Consider the following 23,419-nt stretch of genomic DNA (forward strand, 5'->3'; position numbering starts at 1 on the left):
CTGGGTTAGTCTCTTGTTTATACTACAGCAGTATGCGATGACAGACTTAACTATTAATTTCATTTGGCTTTCTTCCCAGCTTTCTTGAGGTAGAATTGACAAAGTTGTAATATATTTAAAATGTGTAATTTGATGATTTGATATACAGTAGTCCCCCCCCGCCCCCCCTTATCTATGGTTTCAGATACCCACGGTCAACCGCAGTCTGGAAGTAAATGATCCTCCTCCTGGTCTATCAGAGGGTCAGCAGTGGCCTGCCGTCTCACCTTTCCTCTCATCTCATCACGTGGGCATTTAATCATCTCCCACCATCATGAGAAGGGTGAGTCCAGCACAATAAGGGATTTTGAGATACCACATTCACATAACATTTATTGCAGTATACTGTTAAAACTATTCTTTATTATCATTGTTAATCTCTTACAATGCCTGATTCATAAATTCGATATCATAGATATCTACATATAGAAAAAAGGCCCCGTGATGTACAGGGTATGGTACTATCTATGGTTTCAGGCACCCACCGCGGTCTTGGAACAGGTGCCATGGATGGGGGTAGGGGAACTACTGTATATACTCAGGTTGTGAAAGGGTTCCTACCACCAAGTTAATGAACTCATCCATCACCCCGCCTTTTTGGGGTGAGAATGCTCCATTTCTACCCTCTGAGCAAATTTCCGTTATACAATACAGTATCATCAACCATAATCACCACATTAGATCCTCAGAACTAATTCATCTTCTAGTTGAAAGCCTGTACCTAACTTGGAGGGCATTATACTCAGGGAAATAAGCTGGATGAAGACAAATGCCACATGGTATCCCTTCTATGTAGTGCCTTAAAGCTGAACTCCTAGAAACAGTAGCATGGTGGCTGCCAGGGACTGGGGGAGATTGGCCAGTTGTCTGAATCCACTCCTTGGACACTTGGCAGCTCAGCCTTCTCTGGCTCTTGACAAAGACACTCACACCTTACTTGATTATTCTGAACAAGCATTCTCTCCTCTCATTTTGAAAAGTATTTGTAATAGCGGCCGTGTGGGAAAACAAGAGAATCCAGAGAAAGGAGTTCTCTCACTGGGATTAGTAACGTAGCTCTGGGAGGTCCCTTCGCTTTGGAGGCTGGGCCTTCTGGTCTGCAAAACGAGGTTACTTGACTAGATGTTGTTGAATGTTTCTTTCAGATCTAATATGCCAAGATTCTATGAATCATACTTCTAAAACTACCTTCTGAAAAAGTTTAAAAAATAAAGAATGAAGTTAAACATGTTTTTAAAATTATGTTTACAAGGTAACCTTTACAAAGCAGCATTTAAAAATAAATCATCTCACAACTCAAGTGCCTGATGGTGCTGCCCTTACACTGGCCAGCAAATATTTATTGTATGCTTTCTGCATGCCAGGTACATATACACTGCGTTTCCTCTCCTCGCCTGTGAAAGAACACTCAGCGCTTCTTCCAGGTAAACTTTCTGCGGGCTCCCTCTTGGCCTGGCTTCTTCCGTTCTTTGACGCGTGGATCGGCAGTCAGCAGTCCAGCTGTGGTGCAGAAAGAGAAGCCTTTATGAACCATGAAAAATGCACGCAGCCTAGCAGGAAAGCAAGCAGACCTGTAATAATTTACCAGCCTGGTATAAATCTCATGACAGCACTTTGCTCTCACTCTTTTAGGAGTGTTCCCCCATTTCGGAGACAAACACCAGCTACACTGTTTGAGTCTGTTCTTCTCCTATGAGGGCTGTGGTTCCTTATAGGTTTTTAAGCCTGTTCCACTTAAGATAAGTCTGCTCTTGTGTGGGCAGCCACTATTCATTGAGACTGTACTTACACTGCCTGCTTATTATTAAAGGTATGAAAGTTCTAACGGAGACTCAAGGTAGAAAAGAAACAGTATCTGGTGGAGTAAGAGAAAGTGTAAGGACACTGTAGATTAAGAACATGAACATACAAACATAGACATACAGTATGATTTATCAAACCCATCTGAGGAAAGAAATTTCTGGAAGCTTTCACTCTCCTAATCATCAAGAGCGATTATGATTTCTAGGCAACTGATGAGTTACTCCAGCATATGCCCCGAAATAACATGCCCCCGTGGTGGCTGGAACCACAGATTTCAAGAATATCAGTGATGAGAAACCTCTTACACTGCTTTTATAAATATGTAAACAGACCATAGTTTTTCCTTGTCTTTTTTACTCTTCCAACACTAGCACTTCTTTTCCCTGCAGACAAGGTGTGGGTATCTTATTAGGAATATCCGAATGGGCATAAAGCAAGGGCAAACTTCAATCACTCATATACCCATTAAGTTCTTGAACTTACTTGTCTTTAAAAAGGCACAGAATAAATATTTTGGACAAAATGCTGACTAGACTTGTCTAAATTCTCATTTAAATTATAAGAAGAGTTTACTTATGTTTCAATATGCACACTAGCAATATTGTGAAGGTCCTACAAGTTATCAGAATGACTAGACATGAATCCTACCAAATGGTGAGTTATCTATAAGCAAATGGATTTTTAAGTGACTTAAAGAATCAACCAGCCTCAGCTGCAAGTGGTGCCCACCTGCAGCATGGTGTCAGGATGATAGCGGCTCCCATGGGAGGGCAGGGAGCTCAGAGGTGCTAAGTGACTCGCCCAGTCACAGCTGGTTAGTAGCACCCGTGGAGCTTTCTTCCCTCCGGAAACAGTTCAAAGAGTCTTCACTACAACTCCCGTGCTTTATAATAAGTGCTTAAAGCAGTGCCCTAACAGACAAACCGATTGTATATTCTTGCAGACTCCTGTAGTCATGAAGAGATGACAGAGTCACCCAGCAAATAAGACAACATACAATTAATTTAAAGTCACATCACACTAGAAAAATGGAAATCGCCAATGTTGGAAAGCTACAATATGGACTTCATCATCACATCGAATCGTTCCAGGTTTCTGTGATAAAACAATCACTGACTGAGCTGTTACACACAACAGAGCAGCGCTGGTTAAACTGGCCAAGAGGTTAGGCTGTAAAGGGCCAAAAGAAACCTTCCCTGACGCTGGGAGGGCCTCCTTTTCTTTTTCTAATTCAAATTCACTTCACAGAAATGAAAACTGAAAAGCACTGTTACGGTTCTGGGGCATAAAAAGGGAAGCCAGCACACTGCAATGCTATGTATTTAACTGAGTATGTTCTGATTTCGCTGCGGGAACCAGCGAACACTCACAGATCGTGCAAAGACAACCCTCCCACACCCCTGCAACTCGTACCTTGTCTCATCCACTCAACCTCTTCCTCCGTGACGAAACTGCACAAGGCTCTCGCCACTGCCAAGCGAATGGCTCCAGCCTGCGACGACCGCCCGCCCCCCGAGACAGTACAGGTCGTGTCATGTTTTCCAAGCCGGTCGAGGAAGTGGAAGGGGAACATCAACTGTTCTCTAAAACAGGTCACACGGAAAGGTAGTTTACTATAGAGATTTATAAACTGTTCACACTCTCAACAATTATAGAAAGCATATCAGGCATGCCAGCACTCAGACTTCGCAGTGCTGCTGGTACTGGGAAGGCTCTGCGGACAGCCACGTTTCTTCTTCTTCCTCTTCTTGGAGAAAGCAATACAGACTCTCTCACTGTTGATCCAATAGCTTTTCTCTTATGAGAACCCTGTGAAGCTTGAAAATAACCTTGTAAAGAAGTCTCAAAGCTGGGAAATGCCACTATAACCAGCTGAACCTCCCTGGATTCAGTGATCAATTATCAAATGCCATTAGACTCACTAAACAAAGTGTACCATAATGTATGATGTTCATCCTGACATGGTTTTTACAGTTCCTAGAACCACATGCAACTCCTACCCGACCCCTGCCCCCTGAAACACCTATTCTTATTACTGGTTCTTGGCAGTAGTGGCAGGGTCCCACTACTGGTCTGGCACCAGGAGACACACTGCACAACCCCAGCCAGGCCTGCTCCCCTCAGCAGCCTATGCCTGCATGGGCCCCACGGGCACCCAAGGATTAGAGAATGGAACACAGAATGTGGCCCTGGACCTTCTCTTGCTCAACCCAGCAAGTGTCTGTTGAACACCATTTATGTACCAGGTACAAGCACCACTGCCTTTGTCAAGTATATTGATCTTGCTATTTTGCCCTAATATCTCTACTGAATATTTAAAAGCCGATTCATACTGGATTTACTTGCTTTATCTGACAGTGTAGCTTTCTAGACCCCAAATAAAATTTATTACACCACAGCGATGCTGAAAGATAGATATGGACAGGATATAAAAGTGTTATTCCTCAGGATACACAGGCAAAATAATCACATGCAGACAGATGGAGAGAACCTTTTCTCTGAACGAGACCTTCCAAGAACACAGTAACTTGAATCTGCAATAGTGCTATTTCAACAGGGAAGTTGTTTCAACAGGGATGAAACAACATCCCTGGGTGGCGCAGCGGTTTGGCGCCTGCCTTTGGCCCAGGGCGTGATCCTGGAGACCCGGGATCGAATCCCACGTTGGGCTCCTGGTGCATGTGTCTCTGCCTCTCTCTCTCTCTCTGTGACTATCATAAATAAAAAAAAAAAAAAACAAAAACAAAAAACAAAAAACAAAAAAAAACACAGGCCTGAAACAACATAAATCTATATCGCTTTGAATAAAGCAACGAAATAAAAAATAGGAATGTTATAAAAATAGTGCTATTTAAAGTAATAGCCATATTATCATAATAACTAAAGAAAACTTAGAGAATGATAATATAATTCCAGCATTTCACTTTTCTAGCAGGGAAAGACAGCCCAAGACAGAATCTATGGGATTATCTCACAGACTTGTGTGTGTGTGTGTGGGGTGTCTCTGTGTTTTCTGACATTGTTAAGTGGTTAGTGACGTAAGTGACATTACTGAGTAGCTCTAGTCACCCACTTGTTTGGGAGCTTAAACACTTACCCGTCTTAATTCCTAAAATTCTAAGATTCCTTAACAAATGCTTATATAAAGAACTATAGACAAATTCAGGAAAAAACACATTCTATAATCTACTCCAGATACACTAGAGTGACTGAGCCAGGGTGGTCAAGGCATGATAGGACCACCAAGAAGGGTCTGGACAGTTGGAAAGTCGGTGCATACTAAGGAAGAAAACTTAGTTTATAGGTAGGTGTGACCCGAAGAATAACAGTCAAAAATGGTTATATAGAGCTAACAATTTTAATTAAACTGGACTACAAACAAATATGTACAAAAAACATTCTTAATCTGCTCTCAGGCATCTCAGATCGAATCCTGAGTTTAAAGAATCAAATTTATTTTACTCTTTGTTATCTAATCAAAGTTATTTTGGAAAAAAAAAAAAAGTCTCCTTTCTATCTTCTCTGAACACAACTCCTTATGATAGCATTTGAAAAGCAAGTAACTTAGCGTACATACAAATGCATACTCTTTTTGATTCTCAGTTCAGCTATCTTCCGACTGGTCAGTGGTCACCTTGCTGCTGAATCTGTAAGCTCCTGAGCTGCTCCTGCATGATGAAAGGCCAGCCCAGGGCAAGCACAGCTACCACCAATCCCTACAACCACTTTAAGATGATGAGATGGCCTGGGTGTCCATTCCCACACCAAGACTCTCCTTAGGCTTCCCATTCAGAGAGGAAGTTTCTAGATGATAGAAACAGTATCTTACATAGCTCTGATATCTTCACAATGGTCAGAACAAGACTGTGCACACAGTCCTTAGTAAACACCTGATGAATTCAAACTGAAAAGTTCTAAGGATACCGTTTAATTATGAGATCAAGCCATAATGAGATTTATGGTTAAATCAAGAGTTATATCTGAAAGCAAACTAACAAGTTATTGGTCAAATGTCATTCCTCCAAGCAATTTCCAGTGCTGAAGTTCTGGGTCTCTCTCTGGCTGTTCTTAAGGGAAAGAAGAACTTCCTCTACCCATTTCCCTGTGAGAAGGATGGCAGGATTTGTCCACTGCATTTGAATGGAGTTAATTCCTTGACACAGACACACATACCAATAATATAAACATATATTTTCTGAAGTCATTTTTCAGTCCAGAAACTTGCCCATTAACAGGGTCCCCTTTTCTTACATAAGCACTGGGATCAGCAGAGCTTCGGCCCCTTTTCAGCTTAAATAGCACACTACACATTCAGCAAACAGGATTAAGAAGGAGGGCATAATCATGCAGAACCTGTGTTACCCATGGATCATGACAGTAACTACTAGAAAAAGAACTGTCTCTAAAAAAGGCCTGCAGATAGTGCCTCACAGAGATCGAAGATGAGTGTATTCAGAGGACTTGAATTAGTAATACCTACTTATGATTAATGTCGATTTCTCCATGGGTTACAAAGTCCAAAAAATAAAACTGCCATATTTGACTCTGGGAACTAAAGCCTGATGAGCTCTTATTTTAACACATCAATGTCAGGTTTCTTTGCTTGTTCAATATGTAATCAATTTCCTCTGAGGAGGAAAATATCCAGAGTGTAAAGCAGACTTTTTCTAATATTTATGGTGGTAAGGGCCAAAGTAGGTTTTAGTTGTTCTGTGCACGTCCACCTCCCAACTAGGGAAACAGAAGATGTGGTAATCTACTTTTCTTTCATTTCGGCATAGTATGCATTTTAGAATGTAAGCTACATCTAAAATATTCAACTTCTAGTAGGATCTGATGAAAAGAAAAGGAAGATTCAATTAATGAGGAATTCCAAAAGCTGCTTTTTCAAAATCTGGAGAACCAAAGAGAGTTTAAAAAAAGAGAGATAGCTTCCTTCCAGCTAGTTTGATTTAAATGAATTATACTGGTAAAGAGAAACAATCATTCAGACATATATAATCAGAAAAATCACAAACCTTTTTAACATCAAGTATAAAGACAAAGAGCAAATGCGAAACCAGAAACTAACCGGTCTTGTGTCACTGGGAAGTAAAGAAGATAGTCAATTCCATTTACTTTTATTCTTCCACTTCCATGCCCATAAACAATTGCTTCTGCTTTTGCACTCTTTCTTTTACCTTTGTAAATATAAAATTTATATTAGTCAAAATCTTAAAGGCCAATGTTCTGAGATAGGTAAAACTACACATTAGATTCTTTCCCTAGAATGACTGTATCATTACACTGTACGTAGGAAAGTTCTGTGAGTATTACAAGTCAAAGAAATAAAACAGGTAAACTAAACCATAATTTGATGTAATAGAGCTTATTATGGGGTAATTCTGTTCCTCAACTCCATTTTAGGAAAACCACAATGATTTAAAATTAGTTTCAAGGCATCTGGGTGGCATAGTCAGTTGAGCGTTTGCCTTCAGTTCGGGTCATGGTCCCAGGTCATGGGATCAAGCCCTGAGTCCAGCTCCTGGCTTGGCGGGGAGTCTGCTCCTCCCTCTGCCCCGCCCCCTGTTCATGCTTGTGCTCTATCTCTCTCCAAAATAAGTAAATAAGATCTTTAAAAAAAAAAAATTAGCTTCAATGAGCAATGACGTAATTCATATTTATTTACATTACTTTAGGAAAACAACCAATAGTGTTTTTTTTATTTTTTTAAAAGATTTTATTTATTTATTCATGAGAGACAGAGAGAAGCAGAGACACAGGTAGAGGGAGAAGCAGGCTCCATGCAAGGAGCTCAATGTGGGACTCAATCCCGGGACTCCAGGAACACGCCCTGGGCCGAAGGCAGGCACTAAACTGCTGAGCCACTCAGGGATCCCTGTGTTCATCTTTTATAATCAATAAGAATATATCTAATCATCAAGTAACTTTTAAAAATATATGAATAGTATGATAAAATTGGTAGAAATGGAAGGAATCCCCAGGAGAGGTCTCATTTGTTTGAAAACATTAGTTGAAATGCCAAAGGAAGGATGATCAATTGTTAAGAGTTGCAGGTTTATCATTTAATAGGTCAGGCCTTAAAAGCTGCATCACAAGGAATGTCTGCATGGCTTTAAGGAAGATGTGAGGTTGAGGACTTAGAAGTTTTCACATTTCGGAGTTCCAGTATCTGACAAGCAGATTCCCTGAGCATTTTCATTTTACGTAGGAAATCTTTTTTTTTTTTTTTTTTAAAGATTTTATTTATTTTTGCATGAGAGACATGGGTGGGTGGGGCAGAGACACAGGCAGAGGGAGAAGCAGGCCCCATGCAGGAAGCCCGACATGGGACTCAATCCCGAGTCTCCAGGATCCCACCCTGGGCCAAAGGCGGCGCTAAACCGCTGAGCCACCAGGGCTGCCCGGAAATCTTTATTATAAACACTTTTTGTTTCTGCCAGTTGAAAATGTGAAAATGAAAATAAAAAGATTTAACATAAATCTGTAAAAATAAAAAGTGCTAGCAAGATGGTGTATGCACACATCCACATTTTTTCTTGGGACATGAGAAGGTTCAGATTTTTAAAACTTTCAACAGAGTCTTAAAAATCAGAAAATCCAACGTAGCAGTAGCAAAAAAAAAAAAAAAATCAAATGAATATCAGGGAGTGAGAGCAAATAAAAATAATTGTCATTTCTCAGTTCTCCCTATATTTATCTTCTCTCCACAGAATGTCATTACCTTCGCTGGTGCTGAAGGCCATTCCTTGCTCGTCATACTGCACAGGTTCAATCAGTTGTTTTTTTGATTGAATAGTTACACTCCTACGAAATCTCTGCACAAATTCTTCTTCAGAACCACAGTGCAGTGTCAATAACCTTTCTAGCAGCCGAATAAACTGTGCATACTGCAGACAATAAAATAAAAATTCATTAGAAGATGCAAGTGTAATTGCATTTGCTAAATTTTTTCTATTTTTGTATACTTGATCTTTCCAATGTTGCTTTTCTTGATGAATTTTGACAGGATGACACTCCTGCACCTTCATGCTGCTTTTATAACAGCATGCAGATGCTGTACTTCCCCTGTGTATCCCTCAGTGCCCAATCTTTTCTTTTGAGAAACAAAAGGGACTTACCAAGCAAAGAAAAATCTGCTTCTCTGTATTGTCATTACAAGAAATTGAGATTTAAGTTCATTTTTAAAAAATATTTAGATGATCTTCAAGTGTAATTTCTACTCTTTTATTAACTGGATCGAGAGGAGGTTTAAAAATAATTTCCTGTTAAGTTATGTATAGTAAAATGGGAAGAGTTTGATTTTGAGAAAATGTACCTCTTAAATTATATTTCATAATACATTTGGCAAATATATCTTTAGCTGTTCAAGCTGTGTTACTTTAATGTTTATGATTTCCTTTAAAACCGAACAATCAAGCTATTTAAAAATTCAAGAGATACTTGACTTAAAGGGCAACCTCTTGAAATAAATTATCCCTGCTACTCTGTGCGTTTTTTTTAATAGTTCTCGAACATGTGATTAGAAAGTAAACAACTTGGTATTAACCCCTTAAAATTAGACACCAGAGTAATCATTCTAAAGTGTTTATGCAGAAGGAGACAACTAACACTCAAGATCCTTAGTTAATGTGGAGTGTGAAACCCAATTTTTGATAACCTTATTTGTGTTTTTGTCAATCTTGAAAATCATACTCCTCTTTGTCACCTCTGACTTTATCGTGAACATCTGCCATTAATAATTTGAAATGTGGAAACATCTCCACAGTAAGTTTAAAAAAGCCTGCTTTGGTTACTCTTCTTTGTGCTGTTACAATAGAAGAGAAGGGCATTTTCTAAGTAAGGGTGACAAGACTTCGCCACCTACAGTACCTGGACTGATAACAGCTCTGTTCTTGCCCTCTGTTTACAGGCCTGTGCCCTCTGCTGTCAGTGGTTCTCTCAATTCCACCGCACACTTGACTATGAACGTATGGATGGGTACTTACTAGTAGGGCATGGCCTTTCTGATAGGCTAGAGGTAAGGTTTAAGAAGTCTCTGCCTCCTTCATCTTGATACCAGTCAGTAGCTTCAGGATTTCTTCTGCTATCCAGTACCCCAAAGTACAGATGACTATCATCTACACATCTACTGTCAATGTATATGACATATATGTATCATTGTGTGTATGTACAGAAAATGTATATATTTGGTCTTCCCAGCAGCACACTTGTAAAAAAGTCTTTGGGCTACGTTTTTTTTTTTTTTTTTTTTTTCCATTTTGAAAACAACAACCAAAAGCAAAAAAGGCAAACTTGTATTATAAAAATCAAAGTAGCCAGAAAACATAGGAAACAATGAATGATGGGTTCAATGAAGAAGCAAAGAGAGATTTTTTCAGTTAGATCCAAATGCAGCAATAGAGACTTGGCAGTTAGGATATTAGAAATTAACTCCAGATCTACCGCTCACCAAATGCCTGACACCTTGTTAAGCAAATTGCAACGTTTCCAAATCATTAATTTATCCAATATGTTAAATGAGAAAAAGAGCAATTTAAGTACGTGACTTAAAATCAACACGGGTGGCAAGGTACTAACAATGTTAGCCAGAGCCATGGAAGAAAAAAACCCTTTTTGGAACAATTTGTGAAATTTACACTCAAATCTTCTAGAAATAATCTAAATTTAGAACATCAACATGTTTAAAACATCAAATTTCCTCTGATAATATTGGCATATATTAGAGCATTTAGCAAAAGAACACTCCAATTAAAACCTAAAGCAGGGGGCACAAACTTTATAGGGTATAAGACTCACCTTGGGAGCTTGTTAAAAATACGAATTCCTGGGTGACAACCAGGTCTGAATCTTAGGAAACTACATTTTCAAAGCAGTTTTCTGGCTGTATTTCAAGTGATTCTGACATGGGTGGGTCTGCAGATTCTAAGACGAAAAATGCTGCCCTTCTAGATACTACACACAAGCAAGCCAGCGAGCAGCAAATTGCATAAAGACGACCATGTGCTCCATTCTTTTTCTACTTAACCTCCTTATACTCGTCATTATTAGCTTGTAAAATTAGCTATCTGCTTTACTGAAGGAGATGAAAAATGACATCTGCCACACTTCCCTAGAACAACTGGCAGAGGACACAAGGGCACTTACATAGGAGGATCTGGAGACTAGGCATGTCACCCTCCTGACCGCAATTCGGCCCTATGGCAGAGATCAACTATAAATATGTTTTAGAAAGGAACACCTGCCTCTAAGAAACATTACTGTGACGATCCTAAATACAGCAATTGTCTGCATTCCTGTGGCACAAGGTCCCCTTAAATTTAAAAGATTAATTACTCACATCTTGATCTGACAGTTTTTCCACTAACATTTCTTCTAGTTCCTCCTTAATCAGCCATCTGCTGTCAATCAGGTCTCTGTTAAAATATCACATATATTCTCTTTTAAATTAACCATGCAATTAGAGTTCTAGCACAGAAGATCCCACATATAGTAGCGATTCTTGATTGGGAAACAAATTTTTGTATTCTAGAGCATTAAGATTTCACCCAAATAAACTATTTTTGAGAAGTGTTATTTAATTCCCTCATCCTACTTTAGAAAAGACACCCAGTGTAGCAAACGTTTTGTTGGAGAACTTAAACACATTACTGTGGAACTCATTTGATACACAAAGCTACCAGGTTTCTTAAAAATGAACACTGCGCTTATTTTTTGTTATTTACTTCAAAGGAGATGTTATGGACACAAAGTTGTTCTGTCAGTGGACTAAAGTAATAATAAAATCCAAATAAAGAGCTAGCAGTTGTTATGTATGACCTCACCAAGAGATTCTTGAAGACCTGTGTCTTCTGAGTAAGAAGTTGAGTGCATTACCAGGCCAGGCTGACAGATCTAACCTATCACTATGTGTCCACTGGAAGTCCAAATCTTAACAATTACATGGCTTAATTATTTCTGCCATTTCAGTTAATAAGCAGTTATATAAACAAAAATTCTGAGGACATCTTCAAATAAGTGCCATTTAATACATCAATCTGGAATGAAGTAACATAAAGATAACACCTGTAACATCTACTTCCTCCCAAACAAAAAACTCAACTGTTATTTGACCCATAACTTTAATCATCAATGCTGAAATAAGGAACACATTTCTAGGCTTTAAGTATGCCTAAAAAACACGAATGATAAGTGGCATGTTTTTCGTTCAAATTTTTCACATATTTTAATGCGAGAGAAGAACTTACTTGGTTTTAGTTTTTTCTGAAAATAGACCTTTGGCTTGCAACTGATTCTGACGTTTTTCTACTTCTAGTAGCTTTCCATATGCTTCCTGTGGCAAATAAAATATACACGCTAAAATAAGAGCTATGGCACATTATGACTTCTACTTCCTATTTTCCCTGTGAGCATCCCACATTTCAGAAGGGACCTCCTTACAGAATCTAGCTGCACAGCAAATAATACTGAAAATAGTTTTTAATTATACTACTTCTCACTCAAACAAAAGGATGGTAGAGAGATGCCTGTGTGGCTCAGCGGTTGAGTGTCTGCCTTTGGCTCAGGGTGTGATCCCGGGGTCCCGGGATCAAGTCCTGCATCTGGCTCCCTGCATGGAGCTGCTTCTCTCCCTCTGCCTGTGTCTCGACCTCTCTTTCTCTGTGTCTCTCATGAATAAATAAATAAAATCTTAAAAAAAAAAGGATGATAGAGTAATTTCAATGAGAATTTAGTATATGTAATGGTACAGGTTAACTGATTTTTAAATAACTCTGTAAGAAATTTACTCTATAATGAACTCTACAAAAACACTCCAGTGAGGTTGGTAAAAACAAAAGAAAGCTATGAACTATTTTCCTTTAAGTTCCATAAACAGGACCAAAAATTTTCCTGTCATAATTCATATAGCAATATATACTTTAAATTTAGGGAATTAACCAGCAAAGTTATGTTCCTCACACCATATTAGTCTATATCTTAAAAAGTTTTCTATTATATTTATTTTTTATTATTTGATTTCTTCCCATTAATTTACTTTCTAACAAAGTCTGTAAATGTATGCCACTTGTTAAATTGTAACATAAACAGGGGGGAAAACTGCCATTTTGTTAGAACTTGTAAAAAGCAATAATCTGGCAATGAAGAGTATCAATAAAATACGTTTTGCAGGAAATAATTACAAAAGTAGAAGCATGCAAATTGTCTCCCAGTTTTTTGACTGAGCAAGTTTTAATTGAGGACTCACATCCAGTATGTATGAATTAACTTATAATTTAACATAATCTACCATACTGGTACCTAATGAGTAGACATTTTCAAAGGATGAACCAGAGATGATATAAATAACATTTTTTCTTGCTGATCATGCCACCTTCCCGTCTCATTAGCTACTGTCAGATAATGAAGACACAACTTGTTACTGTAGCCATGTCCATCCATATCTCAAACAGTCTTAATAATTTCAAATTTCTGAGGGGCAACTTCTTGTGGGCTTTGATTAAACTACCATATATATCACAGGGTCTATGACAATAGTTTTTCTAAGAAAGGTGAAGTGTCCCTTTGCACCAGTCTCTGTATGCACCAGTATGTATACATTAACAGCATGCATGAGTATCTCAAAGTGAAACCATTACCAGTTCAGTAACTGTAAAGGGAAGTTTCCAGGGCAGCGGTAGCGGCGGCAGCAGCAGCAGCAGCAGCAGCAGCACCATAGAAGTGTAGAACTGGTTTGAAATGTAATTTCTCAGGCCCCAAACCAGACTTTCAGATGAGGAACCTTTGGGGTGGGGTGGGGTGGGGGGGCAGTGATCTGTTTTAATGATGACCCCAAGTGACATACACTAAAGTTTGGATCTAAACATCAGAAGTAGGGCAATCCCTGGGTGGCTCAGAGGTTTAGCGCCTGCCTTTGGCTCAGGGCATGATCCTGGAGTCCCGGGATCAAGTCCCACATCAGGCTCCCTGCGTGGAGCCTGCTTCTCCCTCTGCCTGTGTCTCTGCCTCTGCCTCTCTCTCTCTCTCTCTCTCCCCCCCCGTCTTAAATGAATGAATGAATGAATGAATAATAAATAAATAAATAAATAAATAATAAATTACCAAAAAAAAAAACACAACACATCAGCAGTACCAAGAATCTAGTTCAACATAATATAGCAAAGGGAAAATTCAGTTAATTCTATTCTAGTGTCCATATTAAGTGTAACAATCTCTATAACGATATTCCAAGTACATCCATTGCCTGTAGAAAACTACAACTAGGGATCCCTGGGTGGTGCAGCGGTTTGGCGCCTGCCTTTGGCCCAAGGCGTGATCCTGGAGACCCGGGATCGAATCCCACATCGGGCTCCCGGTGCATGGAGCCTGCTTCTCCCTCTGCCTGTGTCTCTGCCTCTCCCTCTCTCTCTCTCTCTGTGTGACTATCATAAATAAATAAAAATTAAAAAAAAAAAAAGAAAGAAAACTACAACTGTCTACCCAAAGAAAACAAACATGAATGTGAACCATCCACATGTGGTATGTATATCTGCTACTCAACTTAAAATTTTACAATTTATCTCCCAAGAATTGGCAAGCCTCATTTGACTTTTAACTCATTTTAAAAGGCTAAGTAAGATACTGGATTGTGACTCCAACTGAATACCATATCAGAACAATTTCTGTGTCTGTTTCTAGAAAGCAATTGTCAAATGCTCTGAACAGGTAAAATAAAGGAAGAAATAACAATCCACAAGACGAATCCTGCCCTACTTGTACAAAGCAGACCGACACAGCACAAGTGGCATCTCTCTTGCACCTGGCACCAAGCTGTCAGCAGGTCGACCTCAACCACATTGCTATACCTTGGGGCTCTGGTGAAGGAATAGCACCAGTCTCTCTGGTCTGCTCCAGAGCCTGGACGTTCTGAGGGTACGTAAATCAGAGATGTCGTATCTTTCAAATCCAGCTAAAAAAAATATGAATCTAAGAGAACACCACCAGCAGTAATAAGATGCCTTCCCCAGCTTGTAAGGCTGTTATTTTCTGGAACAACTATGGCAAGTAGAAAATAATAGTAATAACAGACCTGCCTCATAGTCCATTTTAGTCCATGTGTGGACTACTAAAGTCATCATCATTTTCTAGTGACTCTGGACAGACTTTTAAGTCCATACACTTCTTCACACATTTTTTTTTTTTAAATCATGCTATTACCTTCCATTGTTATATTTAGCTCCATAATCATTTTTAAACAGTGGAAGTGAAATAATCAGGAAAAAATGTGTACCATGAAAAACCCAACCATGAATAGTACATGTCAAATTTTAAACATGGTCAATTCTATTCATTTACAGCAGATGCTTACACTTTGGTGGTTGTAATCCATCGAATTACATAATTCTCATTAAGATACCCTAACCATTTCTTTAAATAGGAAAACGTGTCAAGTATTTAGCACAGTACCTGACCTATAGTAATGGTCAAGAAATGACAGCAGGGGGGAGATATGGCTTTCAAGAGTCTAACAACTGAAACAATTTTACTGGTGTACCGTTTCTACTTATTCTTTCTCTTTTATATAATAAAACCACTCTAGAGATTCTATCTTGGTTAGTTAAGGACAACAGTTCTCTAGAAAGTAGATTCTATAGCTTCAGCTCCTTGAAGGGATGTGTACTAACCTGCATCAAAAAAATCCCTGAGGGTATAAAATATGCCAGGAACTGTCAACATCACAGATTATCACTGGTAGCTTCTGGTATATTGTTAAGTTTCCACTTAATTTTTAAAGGACACTAGAGAATTAGTGTGACCCCACCTACACTAAGTTTATATACTGTATTTAATAGTGTAATTTTCAAATATGACAGGAATAACCCAGATGTGAAATGCTGAATCATTAATCACAGCTATGATTAATATTTCATAAAATCAAAGCAAGCCTATCCACCCCTCGTGTCATCAGATTTCCATAATGTATGAGTCAAATTTAGAAGGTGCCTAATTTGAAAATACCAGATGCTCAGGTTGCAGAAAAGGGATGCTTAAACTAAACCCTTCCAAGAGCATGAGCAATATGATTTTTGGTATCTTTCTAAAATCTGTTTTGGCTATATTAATCATGCAGAAATTCCAATTTTAGGAAGGGTAAACAAATAACATTTCTTGTGGGGGTGGTACAGGAAAAGTCAACTATATTTTGATACTCAAAACATACAATAATAAACGAATAGTAATTATCATCTTAGATACTAGTTAAATAACAGAAAACTAACGGACTTAAAATACGTATTTGTCAAAAAAAAAATCACAGAAAATCATATTTCCTAAGTAGTAATCTTCTCAATTGTTTAGCTATTGGCATATACAATGAAATAAAATGAAATAAACATAATATATAATTTACTTATCATGGTTATTGTTATTTATCTAATGTTTCAAGAGACATACTGCTATCACAGACCCTTGCTATCACTTAGTGAAAACAATATGCTATATATATAGTTTTAAAAGAGCATGCAAAGATTTGTCAGTACTGCTCTGTACCTTTTTAAAAATCAGCATTTTGCAGTTTTAAAGGAGTTATTTCGTAATACCTCATTGTGAGAAGGGTTACTATTTAAAATTTCATTTTTAAAGATAAAGGCACTAAACTGAAAGTTTTCAATATTCACTACAAGGTTACAAAGACAATGCAAACTATATAAGGATTTTGTGGCACTAAGTCCCCAGGACTTTTGCTTACTGGAGTCTGGAATCTTCACATAGTCAAGATGCTTCTGGGGTTGCTGTTCTCATGCTTTATGAACATAGAAGGTTACTTAAGTCATTTAAAACAAACCAGAGAATTTCTAAATAAGCCAGCCTTCTTTCAAAAGGCAAATGAATGCTGTTTATGTGTAAATTATCAGGATTAGAATTAACTTGGGTTTTCTTTCAAATTTTAACTTTTCACTTCAGCAGTATAGTTTAAATAATATATAATGATCTACTTATTTAATTTCAAACTTCTTTGGGTACAGATTTCATCTGTGGCCATGTAATTCCTTCAATTTACAGAAATACTTTGAAAATATTCCATTGTTTACTGTAAAACGAGTCCTAAAAATGAGGCTTTTATATGATAATCACGGATGCAGTAAAAACTGCATCTATAAAGAGATGCACAACCATATCATAGAAATTGGGGTGAGGGAGTTTGTGTAAAATTTCAGCAAATGCCTATGGTATCTGAAAACTGATTTTTTCAATGTCTGTACAGCCTTTCACAAGCATTAGTCTCACGGAAGATTAAAAGGTGCCCTGGAGGGGCACTTGGATACATCAGTGGTTGAGTGTCTGCCTTTGGCTCAGGTCGTGATCCAGAGGTCCGGGGACTGAGTCCCGCATCAGGCTTCTGCTTCTCCTTCTGCTTATGAATCTGCCTTTCTCTCTGTGTCTCTCATGAATAAATTAATACAATCTTAAAGAAATTAAATAAGATAAAATAAAATAAAAGGTGCCCTGGGTACAAAGGGTTCTGTGACTGGATGCAGTAGGTTACTGCAACAGGCTTCTTTACTGCTGAACTTTATCATGCTATCACATAGCTCCTAGGACATGTTTTCCTAGGACACAATGGGTGGCACTGCCAGCTCACTTTGTGGCAGAACCTTTTTCATGAAAAGTATTTTATAACCTGTGTTTCTTAGCAAACACTTTGGGAAAGGCTGCAGTGGACATGACTGGACTTCACGAATCATAGTTTACAAAGGGTTCCCACTTCAGAGTCAAACTATCACCTCTTGTAATGAACTTTAATCTTCAATTCGCTTTTAGTGAATGACTTTAAAAATTTTCAAAAACATGTATATAACGAGTAAACCTGAATTAACGTTTTTCCTACAATTAAAGGCCCTGCCTATACTCAACCATGACTAGCCAGGTTGTAAATGTCTTGCTCATGGGTATAGCCTTCTTCATCACCAGCATAGCCAGCTTGGACAGGCTCCGGATGTGGACAAGGGGTATCCCCCCCAATCAAGCTGGCAGGCCCTAAGGGCAGACAGACCACCCCTCAGGCCTGTCCCTTGACTACACACACACAGTTTTCTCCCTCATCTAGACCAAGGCTATTCACAGCTCACTTGTGCCATGGCATAGCGTTTTCTTTTCTGCACATACACATATTATCCTCTTTAAAAATTCTTTCCATTCCTTTACACTTTGACTCAGTTGTTTCAAGAAACTTCTCTTCTTCTGCCTCTGTTTCCTCCTTCTGCTCCTGAAATCCTAAGCTGAAACTCTAAATCATGCCTGAAAAGTATACAAGTTCTACTTGTCACATGGCTCTTAAGGAAATGGAAGCCATCCATTTTGGATGAGAAAAGACAGATGAGCCAGTACCATCAAAATTGGGAGCTCCCTTTCAGTACTCAACAATCCGATCCTTCGAGAAACTCCTCAAGTGTCTTATTTCTCCTTAAACTACTTTTTACTGTTTAAGACACTCCTTGTTTACACTATCCTATACTTTTTACATTATGTATGCACACCATATTCACTCACTACAGTGTAAAATAAGTGGGTTTTTTCACTTTCCCAGAAACCTGAAGACATACATTGTATCCACAGGAAAAAGGGAGTTCCAAGGAAGGTGGTAACAACCTTTGGAAAGTAACACATTTACAAAGTCTGAGACAACATGGATCAGCACGTTTCTTCCACTTCAGGCTTTCCTATTATGCTTCACCTCTGGGCAGGAACAATAAATTGCTTCTTTCTTCTTGTCCTCATCTCCCCTGAAATGCTTCTCCACAAAGACCGGATGGGCTGATGATAGGCCAATTGGAACCAGTGTTCACTAAAGCACTGTATGTTATCCTTAACTGCAAGCCACATCAGGACTCTCTTGTATTAGTTTCTGTGAGGTAATATATAAGCTTATTATACAAACAGTGACCAAATACTAAAAAGAGGAATTGGCATTATTACAGAAGAGAAGAAGGTTAATTGATGTCAGAAAGGTCTCTTGGGCAAAACTGCACACATGCTTTAGATCTGTGAGTTGTTTGTCAAAAAGCTTGGCTCATGACTGCCATGCTTCACACAATTACAGGTGGCCAATGATAAAAACCTAGTTTGGTTTAGGGTCTTTTTACCCCTTCACATGGTCAGAAACGGTAACAACAAACATATATTTCTAAGCATTTGAGGCCTGCCACAGTCTTTGGGGGCTGACTCCTTGCTGCAGTGGGACAGTAGGAGGGGGCGATCACCCTCCCACAGAACAGAAGGGTATCCGCCCTTCATCCCAAGAGAATGCAGAACAAAGGAGTGAGCAAACACACGAAGCAATTTCCAGTTTTATTCTTTTTCTTTATACCCAATGCCTGACTTCCCTACAAAATTGCCTGTTAAGTGACCAGTGGATATTTAGTCACACGCTATTGCAAAGTAACAGTCTCTAGGAGGACGTTCACCTGCATGACCTAGGAAATGTGCCTGGTAGGACTGCAGTTGTTAATTAATAATACTGGCCAGACAGGACACTAAAGTGATCGGCATAAGAAGTTTTGGAAACACAAGGTTTTATTAATTATCTGAATTAAAATGCTCCAGGTAAACCAAAAGATCTACAATTCATACGTGTAAACTGTTCTGATGAGCAATACAACCAATGCTAAGCCCCATACTGCTTGGGGAGTCAAAACTCCCAACAAAATAAACAGACCTAAATTACTGAGTTTGACTAAAATCGAAAAGCCCAAAGAATTCTGCTCTACGTAACAGAAACTATTACTCAAAAAGGAAAACCAAAACAAAACCCCAAACCTTTATTAATCAGATGTAATTTGACATTTCAGTCAGCGTACAGTCGTATTTTATCCACTGAGAAACCGACTGGTTTCTCTAGCAGTACCTTTCTAAAACACATAAACCAACCCAAATAGAAGTTAGGCCTCTTCTACAATGTGTAATTTCTTCATTATGATGGAATGCAACAAAATATCTTGCCCTTGGGTTGCTCAGTTTCAGCCCAAACAAATGCAAATGGCTTGTCAGATGACAGCTGTTTGATAAGGCTCCTCTACAAGACCTGCATGCTTTACTTTTTTCCGTGAAACTCGGGATGAAAGGCAGAAGGCAGGAAGAGAATTAATGTAGCATACAGTCTAAAGGCAATGCTACAACCGTGATTAAGTAGAAAAGTTAAAAGGCACAGATTTTCCACAGCTTCGCTGCGTGCAACCCATCCGTGTAACAAGTTGACAGGCCTAGCGCGTCAGCTCCATCATCCCCTCCGACAGCTAAAACGCAGCACTGCATCCCTTTTCAGAGAAAATTTGCGTCTGCACCATGAAGCGTTGTACATTATTTCTTAGCACTGCAGGGGGCTCAAGTCCATATGGAACCTTCACAAATATTACCACAGATCAAACCGGCGGCATTGGGAGGCAGATTTGACATACCTATTTAAATGAACAGCAGGGGTCCTCGGGCAGCCTCGGGCTGCGGAGAAGCTCGGCGGAGAGCCAGCCCGGCTCCATTAGTCAGCAAAGACACACTCTACATTTATCATTCATTTCATTTCTGCCAGGGCAAGAAGCTCATTTGCCCAAGGTCAACAAAAAGCGAAAAGAAGGTTTTCTTTTTTTTTTTTTCCCCAAGAAATAAATGTACCTGACAAGTGAGGATTTTGTCCTTTGGGTGTGTGGAGCACAAATAAACACCAGAGAGTTCTAAAAGTGCCGAGTGAATGTGTGCCTGGGATTCAGGCAACCTGAAAGCTGACTGAGGACGTGGGGGGAGGGGGAGGGGGAAAGCCTGCTGAATGTTTTTGCAACTTTTAAAAATCATGTAATGAAGAAATAAAATCCGACATCGTGTTCTTAAAGGAAAATGGGGTCTGTTGTAAAAAACTGGGTATTAGCAATCTAGCCGTTTTGTTCAGAGTACCCGAGGGAACCCCCAAATTTGCACACTATCAAACACTTAGAGCTCTGAAACAAAATAAAAGCCGTTCCCAAGGACACTTGAACCCAGTTGCAAGTCAAAGTGTAATAAAACCATTTCTTAGGTCTTTCGGAGGCACAGATTCTAGACTCATAAGGCTGCATTCGTTTCTGAAAAGCTAAAACTGTGTATGAATAAACAAAAAGTACAGAGGACAATCTGACTCTCTCCATGGTAAATGCCTCACAGCCCATGACAGCAGCATATCCTCGCCCCTTTCCTGCTTCGTGCCTTACCTTCAATACACACACATGCATTATTACTGAGTGGGGCATCTATCTCCTACAATGATCTCAATCTGTAAGTAGCAGCATTTTAAGGCCAAACCATCCTGATATAAATTCTATGATGCTTATTTACCTTCAGCAAAAATGAACAAATAAAATAGTCTTTTGACATACTGCCTTATCTCTAGAGGTCTTAGTTCCATTCAATATGAAACATACTAGGTGATCCTGAAGCTGAGCAAAATGTCTGGTACACTTAGCTTACAGTTCATATTATTAATCATCGATATAATATACTTACATGCATTAATGAATAATACGCCTGTTTGCCAGTATAAAAGAGAAAATGAAATGGACGGCCATCTTCTCCCCATTGGATTGCTAATAAAAAGCCAGATGAAAACAAATAAAAATAAAAATGTATACAGAGACCAAATAGCTATACTTAACAGAAGTTAAAAGACATGTCTACAATTCTGATTAACTTTTAAAATGACAAAACAGCTTTAATATTTAGGTCAGCATGTTTAACATGTAAATATTTAGAATATTTAATATTCCATATCATTAACATAAAACAATGTTTATGCCTGATAAAATATTCCTATATATTTCATTATGAGAATTTCTAGAACCTGTTTTAAATAAACACATAAAACAGCAAAAATCATCTTGTTAGAACAAAGAAATTAGGTTTGGCTGTAAATATAACACGGTCTCATATTCTTAAAAAGGGAAACTGATAGAGTTAATGTCGTTACACATTCAGAAAATTAGGAAAAGGCATAATATAACAAAGAAAAAAACTAAATGGATTTTTCCATGCCACATTGTTTGTTCCAACTCTGTGGTGACATACCTCAGAGAGTTTCAATGTCTAAAACAGAAGGGGCCCCCACAAGGTGTTATGTGTAATTCCTTTTGAAATACAGATGGTCATTCACATCTAATAAACACCAAATGAACAGGAATGGAGTCACTGTAGTAAATAAACCAAACCTGACTCCACATCCTTTGCCCTTATTTCTACCAAGTTGTTTCTGTTAACCATTTGTGGAAACTCCAATACATTAAAAGTACACTTCTCTGTCAATTACAGAAATTGAAAACTCTTTTCTCTCAATCTGTCATTTACTTTTTTTTTTTGTTTAAGAGACAGCATCTTTCTTCTTCTTCTTTTTTTTTTTTTTTTTAAAGGAACAAGGTACTTTATCTTTTGGGCAGGTGGACAAACACCAAGAGCTTCAATGTGTTTAAATCCTGTGTCACCTTTTAATTTGGTTTACAGTGTCTTTCATAATCAAGAAGTTTAAAATATATGTGTACTGTAGAATCTGTCATTGTCCTCTTGGCTGATTTCCACTATCACCCCTACTAAGGAGCCTTGTTAGACATCTTTTCCCTAACTGCCTCCCTCCTCAAGAACTTTTAATATCACACATATACTGTGTATCTGTTGATGTACACAGTGGCCCTTTGAAGGTCCATAAACATTCTAACAGCTCAGACTTTTCTCACCTCCTATGGATTCATTTATGCCCTCTCCCGGACAACACCACTCCTATGGAGAGAGCATGCTTTAAGACTTTGGGCTTTCTAAAAACTATTTTTCTATATTTTCTTCTGGAATTTGAATTTTTTTCATGTTCAGAAATTTCACCTATCTGAAATCTATGTTCATCAGGCAGAAACCCAAGTTATCAATTACCTTGTCCAGCAAAGAGTCATTATCCCACTTATCTTGTATCATTATTACAAGAGCAAGAATGAGCAGAGGGAAGGGCCAAGGGAGAAGAAAGTATCTCAAGCCGACTCCACATGGGGCTTGATCTCATGACCCAAGATCACGAACTGAACCAAAACCAAGAGTCAGACACTTAAGAGTGCACCACCCAGATGCTCCACTACGCTCTTCTGTTGAAATACCATCTGTACAGTGAGTAGGATATTTTTGTCTTCTGAGGATAACTGACATTACACATAGGCCACTTTAAGTGAATATATTTAAAACAAAGCCCAAAATTTCATAATAAACTACGAAGAAAAATCAATTTTGATAGGGATTTTTGCTTAAAAAAGGAAACCAGATTCTTATATGCCATTGGCTATGGATGAATTAAATACTTCAGGGGATCCCTGGGTGGCTCAGCGGTTTGGTACCTGCCTTTGGCCCAGGGCATGATCCTGGGGTCCTGGGATCGAGTCCCGTGTTGGGCTCCCGGCATGGAGCCTGCTTCTCCCACCTCCTGTGTCTCTGCCTCTCTCTCTCTCATGAATAAATAAATAAATCTTTTTTAAAAAATAAATACCTTGCCAACATCGTTTTCATAGACTTCATGAAATCCTGTATATCTTCCAAATAACTTCACTATGTA

The 23,419-nt window shown here is 38.7% G+C and overlaps 1 protein-coding gene across 1 annotated transcript in view; it reads right to left on the reverse strand.

Moving 5' to 3' along the window:
* Nucleotides 1–1,340: 1,340 nt before the first annotated feature.
* The window catches only part of MRPS9 (mitochondrial ribosomal protein S9), a 63,449-nt gene continuing 41,370 nt past the window's right edge, over nt 1,341–23,419 (reverse strand). Inside the window, exons 5-11 of the mRNA XM_038550897.1 lie at nt 21,346–21,425; nt 12,090–12,175; nt 11,183–11,258; nt 8,567–8,732; nt 6,914–7,022; nt 3,256–3,425; nt 1,341–1,539 (exon numbers count right to left, since the gene is read on the reverse strand). Coding sequence (XP_038406825.1) covers nt 1,448–1,539; nt 3,256–3,425; nt 6,914–7,022; nt 8,567–8,732; nt 11,183–11,258; nt 12,090–12,175; nt 21,346–21,425 — 779 coding nt within the window. The 3' untranslated portion in view covers nt 1,341–1,447. The remainder of the gene's footprint in view (nt 1,540–3,255; nt 3,426–6,913; nt 7,023–8,566; nt 8,733–11,182; nt 11,259–12,089; nt 12,176–21,345; nt 21,426–23,419) is intronic.

The sequence above is a fragment of the Canis lupus genome, chromosome 10 (genome assembly GCF_011100685.1).
Source record: "Canis lupus familiaris isolate Mischka breed German Shepherd chromosome 10, alternate assembly UU_Cfam_GSD_1.0, whole genome shotgun sequence".
Classification (NCBI taxonomy): domain Eukaryota; kingdom Metazoa; phylum Chordata; class Mammalia; order Carnivora; family Canidae; genus Canis; species Canis lupus.